This window comes from Cornus florida, unplaced genomic scaffold (genome assembly GCF_030987335.1).
Source record: "Cornus florida cultivar Cherokee Brave unplaced genomic scaffold, ASM3098733v1 CherokeeBrave_3.0.0_Hap2_Chr08, whole genome shotgun sequence".
In the NCBI taxonomy this organism is placed as follows: domain Eukaryota; kingdom Viridiplantae; phylum Streptophyta; class Magnoliopsida; order Cornales; family Cornaceae; genus Cornus; species Cornus florida.
This window is the reverse complement of record NW_026775578.1, coordinates 19,369,123-19,382,890: the sequence shown is the minus strand read 5'-3', so window position 1 is coordinate 19,382,890 and position 13,768 is coordinate 19,369,123. Positions and strand designations below refer to the sequence as shown.

At 30.9% G+C, this 13,768-nt stretch overlaps 1 protein-coding gene across 1 annotated transcript; it reads left to right on the top strand.

The window, feature by feature from the left end:
* The first annotated feature begins 2,727 nt into the window (after positions 1–2,727).
* LOC132269825 (uncharacterized) lies at positions 2,728–4,480 on the top strand. The gene is made up of 5 exons (XM_059771060.1): positions 2,728–3,080; positions 3,206–3,483; positions 3,595–3,713; positions 3,798–4,071; positions 4,159–4,480. Exons 1-5 carry the CDS (start codon positions 2,728–2,730, stop codon positions 4,269–4,271), a joined length of 1,137 nt encoding a protein of 378 aa, XP_059627043.1. The 3' UTR covers positions 4,272–4,480.
* Positions 4,481–13,768: the final 9,288 nt, after the last annotated feature.

The window sequence follows — 13,768 nt, the reverse complement described above, 5'->3', positions numbered from 1 at the left end:
ACCGGACACTGGAATGCGAACTTTGCTTTGCGCTTGTTGAAGTCCCAACTCAGGCAGAGGATGCTGCTGCTGCAAACCATGGTTGTTAAAATCGCGATTCTGAGTCGTAGAATCACACGATTCTACGACTCAGCTCTTAAAATCGACTCAAATCGGATCAAAATCGCCCAATTGATAGAATCGTAGGTAGAATCGTTAGAATCGTTGGTAGAATCGTAGAATCGTACGATTATATACGATTCTACCGATTCTACCAAAAAAGTGTGTTTGGGGCCTTTGGGCGGGCCTTTATACTATTTGGTCTTTGGGCCTTTATTCTTTTAGTTGTCTGGGCTAAAGCCTGGCCCAAATTTTGTATAAAAATTTATTTACCAAATTATATATTTTAATTATTTATTTTATAAATCATAAAATACAAAACGAAGTTAACGAACCCTATCTCAGAGAGGAGTGAGGAGTCGAGGACTGAGAAGAGGCGGCAGTGCAGAGGGTAGAGGCTCATAGCTTGCAGATCGGAATCATCAGATCCATACAGCAGCTTACAGGTTCGGCCAGGTATGTTATATATTTATTTTCTTCCTTAATCAAGAAATTTCAAGAATCTCCAACTACTAATTAGCAATTGATTCTAGAATCTCCAACTACTAATCAGTAAAGCTAGGGAGTAGAAACTAGAAAGAGAGAATACAATTAATATATGTTATAGAATTGCAAAGTTAATTGCATTTCTTTAAAAGGTATGATTTGATTTTGAGATTTTAAGCATCTCTATCTATATATTCCCAGTGCTTTTGGGATGGAGGACCTTCCATTTATATAATATATATATATATATATATATATATATATATATATATATATATGTATGTATGTATGTCTAACTGCAAGTCTGCAATACATTTTAAAACCAAAGAAAATAGAAACAAGCTAAGCTAGAAGAGGGGCGCGGCTTGATCAGTGGTGAAATCCATCGATCGATCAGATTGCTTAAAATTAATTAATATGAGTTGTTATGAGCAGTGGAAGCCTGTTTTGGCAATAGTGGGTGTTGATTTTGGTTTGGCGGTTGTCAACATACTTCTTAAGAAGGTCCTTAAGCAAGGAATAAACCAGTTGGTAATCGTCACATACAAACAATCTATTTCTGCTATTTTCTTGATCCTTGTTGCATACTTTATGGAAAGGTGCGTACTCGATCATGTTCCTTTCCATCATTTTATGAAAATAACTACCTACACAACATTTTATTAATTTTTACCCCATATTAAAATGGCCGACCTCAGTTGTTAATACTACATATATATACCCTTATATTTAATATATATATATGTACCTCAGGATTAATCTTAGTTAATACATAACTTTCTGTTGGCTCCATGATTTTAGTATTTTACAGAATATATATATATATACACACACACACACACACACACACACACACACACACACACACACACACAAACAGTAGGTTCTAGCTTCAAATTAAGAAGTATATATGTGTAGTGAATTTAATTAATTTGTTGCAGGAAAAGCAGGCCTAAGGCTTAATACACCTGATCTGCTTTCTTATCCGTATTTCTAATCCTGCCAACTAGTTATATGAATTATATGAATGCAAAACTTTTGATTGGTTGAATAACTTGAATTATATGAATATTGAAATAGATGTCATCAGCTGGAAGTTCTGGTAAAACTACAAGAAAAAATGCTCTGGGACAAAGATTAGATCCGGGATGGGAACATGGGGTCGAGGATGGGACTTCAAAAAAAGTGAAGTGTCGGTATTGCGACACTTCCCATTCTGGGGGTATTTATTGGCATAAACATCACTTGGCTGGCACTCATTTAAATGTTGAGCTGTGTCCACAAGTGCCCGAAGAAGTGAGAACACAATTTCAAAAAATTCTTCAAGCTCATTCAGAGGAAAGTCAAAAGAAGAAGAAACAAAACTTATATGATGTTGATATCGATGATGATGATAGTGAATGTATAGCCTTAGAACAATCAAAGAAGCGGAAACAAGGTGGTGCAATAGATGGATTTGTAATAAAGAATTCGTCAAGGCAAACAACATTGAATGAGAAATTTAAAAAGGAAGAGAGAGATGCAGTATGTCAAATCATAGCCCGATTTTTTTATACCAGTGCTATACCATTCAATTGTGTGAACAATCCCATATTTCCTCTTATGATTAAAAGGATTGGAGAGTATGGGAGGGGGTTCAATCCTCCTTCTTATCATGAAATTAGAGAGACATTTTTGAAGAAGGAAGTGAGTGAAGCATTGAATATACTCAAGAATTTTAGAGGAGAATGGGTGAAGACTGGATGCACTATTATGTCAGATGGGTGGTCTGATAGGAGGAGACGTTCAATATGTAATTTTCTTGTCAATAGCCCATCGGGAACTATCTTTTTGTCATCCCGAGATACTTCGGATATTTCAAAAACTGGCCAAATGGTTTTTGAAATGTTAGATGAGATTGTGGAAAAAGTTGGAGAAGAAAATGTTGTACAAGTTGTGACTGATAATGCTTCTAACTACAAATTGGCTGGAGAGATGTTGATGGAAAAGAGGAAAAAATTATTTTGAACACCTTGTGCCGCTCATTGCATTGATTTGATGTTGGAGGATTTTGAGAAAAAAATTGAGATGCATAGTGAGACAATTGAAGATGGAAGGATGATTGTTTCATACATTTATTCAAGGTGTATGCTTAACCATTAGATGAAGGAATTCACAAATGGCAAGGAGCTTATTAGACCTGCAGTGACGCTATTTGCCTTAACTTTGCAGCGTCTTAATCAACTAAAAGGAGAATTGATGAATCTTTTTACATCATCTAAGTGGAAGTCTAGTAAGTTTGCAAGGACACGTAAAGGGAAAAGAGTTGAAGGCGTGGCTTTAGACAATCGTAACTTCTGGACAAATGTTGCCAATTGTCTAAGAGCTGCAATACCTCTTGTTAAAGTACTCCGATTGGTGGATTCTGATGAAAGACCGGCTATGAGATTCATTTATGGAGCAATGGATCGTGCCAAGGAGGAAATTAAGAAAAACTTCAATGGCATCAAAAAGTGGTAAAGTTTTAATTTATTTAAAAACTAAAAGAGTAATAGAGTTTTTTATTGTTTAGAATATAGTATTGTTTGTAAATAGTTAAACTAAAAATTATTAGACTTACATTAAATTAACGATTTTGTAGGTATGAACCTATTTGTACGATCATTGAAGCAAGATGGGCATCTCAACTTCATCAACCCTTGCATGCGGCAGCATATTTTTTGAATCCCCAATTCCAATATAGTCCAAGTTTCCATTTAGATGCAGATGTGAAAATAGGAGTTTATAGATGTCTCCAAAGAATGGTTCCTGATTCTAATGAGAGAGTAAAAATTGATTGCCAAATGGACACATTCAAAGCTGGAAGAGGGCTCTTTGGCCTAGATAATGCAATATTGACAAGGAACAAGAAGTCTCCAGGTTAGAAAATGCAATATTGATATTTGATAATTTATTATATTTCGTAATTCAAATGTCAATTGAAAATTGAATAGTTTTAACTTTAATGTTATAATTTTTTTAATATAATAGCTGAATGGTGGGATTCATATGGTGATGAGTGCCCCAAGTTGAAGCGGTTTGCAATTAGAATATTGAGTTTAACATGTAGCTCTTTGGGATGTGAAAGGAATTGGAGTGCCTTTGAGATGGTAAATTACTGAATAATGCATAGTTCTAAAATTTTAATAATGTTGTTTAATTTTAAGTTTTAACCTCATTGGTAATATATTTAGGTGCATTCAAAAAGGAGACACCGGTTGCAACAAAAGAAAATGAATGATTTGGTATTTGTTATGTATAACATAAAATTGAGGGAGAGGAACTTGAAAAGACAAGCCGTCATAGAACTAACTATTTTTGAAGATGTCTCTTCCGATGATGAATGGATTACCGAAAAAGAGGATCCGGTTCTTCCAACAAAAACTAAATGGTTGAGGGTTCTTGATGACAAAGTTCAAGAAGATGATTCCGATGAAGAAGATGAAGTAGAAAGGATGACTAGGACACGTAAGAACTTAAATTTTAAACTTTTATTATAATATTGTATAAATTATTACATTATATTAATTTTTGTTCTTTCTTTATGCTTTGTAGTTGAGGAAATTTATGCAATTGATGATAATGAAGATTTGCAGCCATTAAATCCTATTGATGAAGCTAATGAGGAAGATGGTGCAGGGTTCAATGATGACTTTATGGATATGTAATTTTAGTTTCTAACTTTGGAAAGGGATGAGTTAGGATTTGAGATTTATGGACTATTTTATTTTGTGTTACATCCTCTTTTATTTATATTCAGACTTTGGAATATTTTCTTTTACTTTTATTTATATTCGGACTTTAGAAGATTGTTAGGATTTGAGATTTGAAGTCATGGATATGTAATATGGTGTGTTTTGGCCTTATTTTGGTTATATTTTACATATCTTATTGTTTAGGAAGTTAGTTTCAATTATTTTTTCACAATTTGGTAGAATCTTACGAATTCTACGTAGAATCCCGATTTTAACAACCTTGCTGCAAACTACTAGTTGTTTATGTATTTTTATGTAATTAAAATGAATTTTGATCTGCGAAGTCAAATGCATATTTGTATTGTTTCTAATTTTGTTGCTTTAATTGAATTTCAGTTTAGTGATATATGTTTACACGTGTAATTCTCTAATTCCCAAAGGAAAAATGTTATATAATGACTAGAAGATATTTAAATAGTTGTGTTTCTTAAGCTAGATATATTTATTTCATATGGGTTGAAAGAAATAGACACACCTTAATTTGATGGTGCTCACTCTTCAATTGCTCTGATCCAAACAAAGATTGATTTTTGACATATACCCTGGGTTGTTGATTCTAGAGTTGGTCTCAGCTGCATGTTGGGATTCTTCACCTTAGCATTTGTTTGTGCTCTCAGAGTTTTTGTCCTGCTGTTGTGATGTTCTTCCTAGCCTTAACGACTAGTTTTTTTGAATTCTCAGCACATGGTTTTGGTTGGTGGCAGCTTATTTGGGCCTTTTTGTTCTGAGTTTTTGTTGCTTAGCCTTTGGGCGTTGCTCTCTAGGCCTCGCAGGCCTATACAGATTGTTTTCTTTATTTACCAAAAAAAGAGAGTTATTTGTTAGCATAGGAGGTTATGTAATAATAATTTTGAATTAGTACGGGGTTTTATGATTTTAATCCTAAAAAGTTTTTCTGGATTCCGCATATATCTAATTTTTTCTAAAACGATTCCTGTATAAAAATTTTGTTTATCGGAAAACTTGTCAAGTTATATTTTAAATTTTTATTATACCCATAATTATCAGTTGGGTTTCCTCTATCTTTTTCTCCTTTTTTATCGCTTTATTCTTCTTCTCTTTTTTTTTTTCTTCCTTTTTTTTCCCTTCCAAATACGTATATACGTATATAATATTATGGTAAGTATTTTTTAAGTGCATTATATTACTTTACAATATGTATATAGACATATCAACTGGGTTTTAGAATTTTGATACTAGAGTTATTATAAGTTGTAAGGAATATATACATTCCTTAAAAAGAATAATACAAAATAGTATATAGTTATATAATTCTATACATTTCTTAAAAAGAATAATACAAAATAGTATATAGTTATATAATTCTAGTTGAATTCAAAAAGAAAACTCTCGTAAACTTGGTTATTATATGTAAAATTCTATTGATTTTGGTTATTCTAATATAAGCAAACATATAATGGAACAGTTCTAATCTTATTTGATTTCATCAAAGTCATTACAATTACTATATAAATTGTAATGTCCAAATCATATATATATATATATATATATATATAAATACTAAAATATTTTTTAGTAAAGAAATTCAGGTGACTTGTGCCTCGTACAAGTTCAGAATATTATTATAAATAACAAAATTTGATGCATGAATTAATTTTACTCAAATTTATTTGAATTTTTAGTATTTAAAGTTATAAAGACAATTTTGATAAGTACAATCATTTTCTTTTCTCTTTCATTCTATCCAAACTAACAACATAATATTTTCTCATAACTTTCTTGAAATTTTTTATATTAATCAAGTGCACAATGGAAACTTAATTTTCTTTCACTTTCACTTTTCACTATTTATTTTTTATCTAACCAAACAGACCTTAAAACTTAAGCCCAAATCAGAAAGCCCCATTCAAAAGCCCAAAAGGCGCCGCCCCATGGGGGGCGGGTTTGCAAATGTTGACAAATACTTCGCCTGAATTAGAAAAAGTCGGAAGAATCATTTTTTTTAGGTTGACCTATAAAAACATCAATTCATGTGAATAGCTGTATTGAATCAAATCAATTAACCACGGCTTCAATGCTTTGCTATCTCTGAGTATGACTTTAACAATTGCAGACTACAACTGTTTGGGGGCTGTAGGACATGTTACACAACTTACACGAGGACGAGGTATAGAGAGAGAACAAAGTTGGACTTGGATATCATTCAATTTTTATTCTCCAAAATTGTCTTGTCAAATCCCAATCATATTTTTCTTTAGTTTGCTTCAAAAATTGACATTTCATTTTATTTCAATGGGCAAGATACTGGCTGAATTATCTCACACTCAAAAGTTAGTTCAAGCTGCTCAGTCCATTGTAAAAGTTAGACAAACAGTACTTATCTTGACCTTATTGTTTAAGTAGTTACTGCAAATGTGACCAACTTAAAGATGGAACCCATTAGTGAGTGTATAAAATATCTTTGCTTCTAGTATTTCATATCAATATATATATGTGTGTGTGTAAATACACATTATAAAATAGGCATTTAAATATACATGTGTTGCACTGTGTAACAGGACATTAACATAGGGACAAAAATATGCTCCAGTCCGTCTCTCACTTGATTCTTTCCAGTGAGGATCCAAGGATTAAGATGAAATCACTTCAGTCTATTTGCCACATCACCGCCTAATTAGCTCCAACTTAATACCCAGTCAATAACTTAGTCAACAAAGTTATTGATATAATCTTTTTTTTTTTTTTACCACATATAGTAATATTTCTATACAACATATACTTATACAATATACGTATAACAATATATTATATACAAGAATATTTTATTTTATTTAACTTTACCTTTTTAGTAAAATTACAAATCTTAAACATGAATTATGTATCGGTACAGTTCAGTATCCAAGTATAAATTTATTTGAGATTTTAGGTTTTGAAATAATTGACTAATTATATAGATTTTCGAGTTTGGAATTGTAAATTTGAATTGTGAAAGTTAATTTTTTTAACGTGTTAAGAAAATATATTGATGTTATATGCAATTCATACATGAAACATGTTTTAAAAAGTTGTGATAATAATAATTTGATCTCGATCTCCAACTTTTGTATTGTATGCTTTTATAAAAAGTAGGTGATGAATATGCAAATCTTCTTAGATATATGTTGAAATTATTTGTGGTTTTTATTATTAATTTAGAAATAGTGAAATTGAGTTGTGGAAGTTAATTTTTTAACGTATTAAGAAAATATGTTAATGCAATATTGTAATTCATACATGATACATATTTTTAAAAAGTAGGTGATGAACCCCGCTTTCAAATTTTTTGATTACCAATAATAACCACGGGATTGCCGCCATAGAAGATAAACTTTGATATTCCATTATAAATAAAGTTACAAGAAATTCAAAATAACAACCTAATACTTATAATGATCGGAGCTCCAATTTCTTGTCGAACTGTCAGAATTTTTTTGGGGGAATCTCCCCTTCTTGGAAATTTTAGCTTTTCGTCGGAATGTATGGTACTTTTTCTAACTAGCTCATTTTGTTTGTTTCAAAACAGGAATAAACCTTCTTTGAACAGGAAGATCTTTTTGCTTATTTGTATATCCTTAGTTCAGCTTCTTTGTCGGATAATTGACTATTCTGCTTCTTTTTGAAAATCTTTATGTTTATGTGTAAGAAACTCTCTTGGTTGCTTGGTCTGAATCGGTACTAATGATCTTTGATGACGTTGAGTTTGGATATGTCAAATTTTATAGAAGGATTTCCTATTTGGTATTTTAGACTCAACATATATATATATAGTAAGTTTTGGGGGAAGGACTAACTTTCTTTTTGGGAAAAAATTGAAAATTAAAACTTAAATACGATTTTGGAATGATATAATAATTCAGTGTATAAAGAAGATGTATAAATTACATGTATAAGACACAATCTGATAAATATTCCTTTAATCCATTTGCCAACTCGGTGATTTATCCCTCATTGAACAGTTTCAAGTGAAAGGTACAAATGAGAGGCTTTTTGTACTTAACATAGACAATTTTACCTGTACACCATATTCAAAATGTCACCTATAGAAAGAATATACAATCCGCAATGAAGTACAATATGAACCCAAATATTGGCAGAGCAAGATACCTTAAAGAGAGATGCAAGTACCATAGCTTTAAACGGAGTGTAGTCCACTAGTTACTGATTGTAAAATATCGTCGTTCAATTTTTGAATATTATTGTGACTCGTTAGATTCAAGGTCTCTAGTATGATAGAGGGAAGTGACCTGTGTAACCATTTGCCAAGCCAGGCAAAGGGGCTCTTAACCTGGTCGTAAGCTAGCCAGAAAAACATTTTTGGCGAGCCAGGCAAAGTGGCTTGTCACATGATTGACACCGTGATGTTTGGCTAAACACTTGTCATACTTAATGACTAGTCAATGAGCTCCACTTCCTCCTTTCTCAATTCTTTCTTTTCTCTTTCTAAAATAAACTAAGAAATAAGAGAAATACTAATAACAGACTATAGAATTTCAGTAGCTAATTGAGGGATTGACGCATGTATTTTTTTCTTAATAATTAATTACTATTTTTCTACTAACTTTCTTCTGGGTCTCTCATTATCTATAATTATTATACTAGCCTCCTAACTGAGAAACTTCATAAACCTCCACGATTTCTTCTCTTTAAAATTTTATTTTTTACAAAATTTCATATCTAAATGTTTGAAGTTTCAATACTAAATTTTTTTTTTTTACAAAAGTACATATCTAAATGTTTAAAGTTCAAATCTGAATTTTTTTGGATCCGTATTCTTTGTTTCGAAGTATTGCTTTGATTTTTCAGATTAAAAAAATAAAATAAAAAATTTATCATAAAATAAAAAGAAAAAAGTACTATAATTTTTTTTTTCTTTCATATTATACTTTTTTTTTTATAATTTGATTTGATTTTTTTTTTATTTGAAAAATAACCGAATACTTCGAAACAAAGAATAAGGATCTGATAGTACTTTTTTCACTGATTTTTTTATTTTTTTAATCTGAAACCTCCACGGTTCCATCTCACTTTAAAATTTTATTTTTTACAAAATTCCATATCTAAATATTTGAAGTTCCAACAGTAAAATTTTCTTTATACAAAAATTCATATCTTAATGTTTGAAGTTCAAATCTGAATTTTTTCAGATTCGTATTCTTTGTATTCGGAGTATTGCTCTGATTTTTCAAATTAAAAAAAATAAAAAAAATTTATCATAAAATAAAAAGAAAAAAGTACTATAATTTTTTTTTTAGATTATACATTTTTTTTTTCATCTGATTTTATTTTTTTATTTGAAAAACAACCGAATACTTAAAAACAGAGAATAGGGATTTGGAAAAATCAGATAATTTTAGAGAGAGAACCAAATTATAGTACTTTTTTCACTGGTTTCTGGAGGCTAATATAGTAATTATATATAATGAGAGACCCTAAAGGAAGTTAGTATAAAAATAGTAATTAATTATTAGAATTTTGTAAAAAATAAAATTTTAAAGTGAGATGGAACTGTGAAAGTTTTTGAAATTTCTTAATTAGGAGATCAGTATAGTAATTATATATAATGAGAGACCCAAAAGAAAGTTAGCAGAAAAATAATAATTAATTATTAAAAAAAAAAACACACGAGTCAATCCCTCAATTAGCAACTGTGATTAGCATCCCTCAAAAAATAATATAAGTTGTTCCTTTAGTCGGCATCATACTTACTGATTGGTGGGCCACTTTAGAGCAATTAGTATAGCAATGGCTATACGGATGACTATACTGTATACACATAAATTAAGATAATCAACCACGTCAATAATTGGACTAACGGGACAATTAGGCTGACATGACTAGATACAACGTATAAGTTAAATGACATGGTATTAACCACCCAAAGAAAAAAAGTTATTGAGACCCACAAACACTGGCCACAAGCATGGCTACGTGTGGCGAGCCCTTTAACAAAATTTGTGCAGGACTCGCTAGGCGTTACAAGCTTTTTTACATATCGAAACCCATTTTTGTTGGCTAAACATATACCACACCGGTTGGGGTTAGTAGTTAACCCATCAGCTCAATGCGCTCACGTGACTCTATACATACAAAAACGGTGTGTCAAAATTGCTCTCTATACTGAATGCACTAAGCTTGCATCTCCGCGACACTTGACTGTGCATAAGACAACTCTAGCTTAAAAATAAGAAGGTTGGTTGGGGAATCCTGCTATAACTACACACACATCTGCATTTCATACCCTCGAAGTACGAACATCATATCATTCAGGTTTTGTTGGGGTCAGTTAAACCATATTGTTTGCTTCAAAACTCACATACTACTCTATTAAATTACCAACCATATAGATGGTGGAACAAACTCAGTCAACAAATCAATATAGTAGGGTTGTGAACAAACTCAAAATGCTACACGAAAGAGCACCCAATTATATATGCGGTTGAAATGGAATCTTTTACCCATTTTCCCAAAAAAATTTACCATCAGTACAGAGAGGTGAAATAAAGTAGTTTATGAAGCACCAAAAAGTAACACAAACTCATGTGTCTCCAACCATGCTCCATCTTTTTATGCCTCCGCCCCAATTTCTTTATTAGTACCATGAGACCACCAGTCACAGTTCTGAATAAAATAAGCTTCAATCTTACTCCAACCCACAGTTCCTTATCAACTGTGATGTAACATGACCCCACTTACAATCAATCCAAATTAGCCACTGATTTTGTGGGACCCACTTGCAATTAACCAAAAATTAACCACTGATTTTGTGGGGCCCTTGAATGGGGCTCTCTCAATAAGCGGTCAGCTGGAGACCTCGTCAAAGCCTAAGATCAAATGCACATGGACTTGCATTAAGCCTACAATCCACCAACCATGTGAGAGGAGACTTTGTTTAATAAGTTGTTATAATTATTGTAAGAGAGGGTACTATAGAATAGAAGCGTCACAAGTTCACACCCACCTAAGAAAGTATTGTTTTTGGACCAAAAATTAAAAATAAAAAAAAAAATTAAAAAAGAGTATTAGTTGATAATTTAATCGAAATAAAAGGTGAGGACAAGCACTGGCATGTCAGCCGACCAGAGTCATACCACACCATATAAAAACTTTCACAAGACCAACAAAAGAATAGAAACCAGAGGCAGAATTAGTTATAGTAATACTTATCATTAGAAGTAATTGTTATCTCCACCCTTGGATTTGATATTTCAAGGAAACTTTTATATATATATATATATAGAGAGAGAGAGAGAGAGAGAGAGAGAGAGAGAGAGAGACACTAAAAAGTGAAATTATAGGTGTGCTAGAAAATGGACATACCTGAATGTTTGCCTAAAAGGAAATGGGAAAGAGCCTTGGAATGGCAAACTCATCACTGCCCCTAATGGGACACAAAGAAAATGGGCATTGGACCACAAGTACAAGGCCAATAGCCTAGAGAATGTGAAATGCTAGTAGCTCATTTTGGTCTCCTCATCACTGCCCCTCTTAGGAAGTTGGGGTGGGGGGTTTTAGGGGCTCAAAGCTGTGTGCCACCCAAGAAACCATAGACATTTTCCCTCAATTATTTACATTTTGGCCCCAATCAAATAACAAGTTGTGTGGTATTTATTTATTTCTTTTGGTAAAAATACATCCCGGTAAGGATTGATTTTTTTTTTTACCGAAAGCCATTAATTAATTTTTTTGACTTTATCACTACAAGTTAAATCTTGAATATAAACAATACCATTTAAACTCAAGTAATTTTACGTTTCGTAAGCCAAGTTGAAGGAGTAGTTTAAGTTGTTAAGCTAGTTTTATTTGTTAAGCATGATATATGTGTGTGTATATATATATTAGACTGATAAGTTGAAGAAGCGTTTTAAAATCTGAAAGTTGGAAGACAGAATGGTAAATTATGAAGTTGCTTTAGATGTGACGATCTTGTCAGTGACATCCAAACAGAATTAAAGTGAAAAACTATGTTACAACGCCAGTTTATTTTATTTTTTTATATTTTAAACACCAACCACGGTTTAGTTTTGTGACAACAAGATTAGGTCTTAATGTCTTGATATTGTTATTATTATTTTTTCACATATCCCCTAATATCCTGTTATTATATTAATATCTTTATATATATATATATATATATATATATATATATATTTAAAGTGGGGAACATTATACTATTTTACAGTCTTCAGGGTCCATTAATACCTACCCATTTTCTAAAAGATGTGAATATATTTCTTTTCCACGGCAACTAGTCAAAAAGCAACATTAATTGAAAATTTGTTTAAGGAATGGGACAAACAATTTTTTAAAATAATTAATTGAAAATTTTGGCTCTGCACAGTTGGGCAACATTCCCAAGAAAATACCTTTCAAAAAAAAAAAAAAAGAAAAACATTCCCAAGAAAATGTCCCACCTTGAGTAAATTTGAGGTTAGCTAAATTCAATCCAACTTCTGAATCATTTTTATACATAAAAGGTGATATTTTACAAAATTTTCATTCACTTTAAACAAAAATGTTCAATGTGTCTGTAAGTTCTGGAAAGCATCATCATCATAAGTTTTTTGTATAATAATTTTGTTTGTACCACCTTTTCTTCAGAAGCTTACAGGCTACACCATGAAAGGATGGACAATCATTGAACCCAATTTATTCTCTTTATATTATAATTTTCTTTTATAAATCTAAATAAACTACGAAATAAACAAACAAGAAAACAAATAAAATGTATATATTTTGAAAAGAGAAAGATTTAGTGACTAAATATCGTCATATCTCAATGCAAAGTAACTGTAAAAACATGTATATATGTTGTATTCCTGGGACACCCTACAAATGAAAACATGTATATATGTTGTTTCACATTTTTGCTTTTATTTTATGTTCATATTTTTCAAAGTAAATTTTGCAAAAACACAAAAAAAAAAAAAAAACTTGGTTTAATTTTCATTAATTCAAAAAATAAAAAATTAATTTCAAAAAACTAGTATGAAAGACATTTTTCTAGAACAATTATTAATATTTTTTTCAATTGAATTTTTAGTAAATAATTTTTAAAAATATTTAGTCTCACAATTTCAAAAAGAAAGAAACAACTTTGATAAGATTACATAAATCTAAATAATTTTTAAAAAATATTTAGTTTCACACGTTCAAAAAGATTACATAAATTTTATCATTGACGTATTATTTAATGACTGAAAATTGATGCGTTCAGAAAATCTATAATTTTAAAAAATTTATACAAAAAATAGTGAATCAAACATACTCATTACTAATAAATTTTACCTTTCTATTAAAAGCAATAAAGTTTCGTAAGATCAAGAACTCAAAGATTGAAGATTTTAGTTTTAGTATGAATATTTTTACTTATGAAAAAAGAAAAAGAATTTTTTGGCTGCCACATCCGTAAA

Coding starts and splice junctions, on each gene's coding strand:
- LOC132269825 (XM_059771060.1), top strand. CDS start 2,728: ATGAAGGAATTCACAAATGGCAAGGAGCTTATTAGACCTGCAGTGACG. Junction 3,081..3,205: donor TTCAATGGCATCAAAAAGTG/GTAAAGTTTTAA, acceptor ACGATTTTGTAG/GTATGAACCTATTTGTACGA. Junction 4,072..4,158: donor AGAAAGGATGACTAGGACAC/GTAAGAACTTAA, acceptor TATGCTTTGTAG/TTGAGGAAATTTATGCAATT.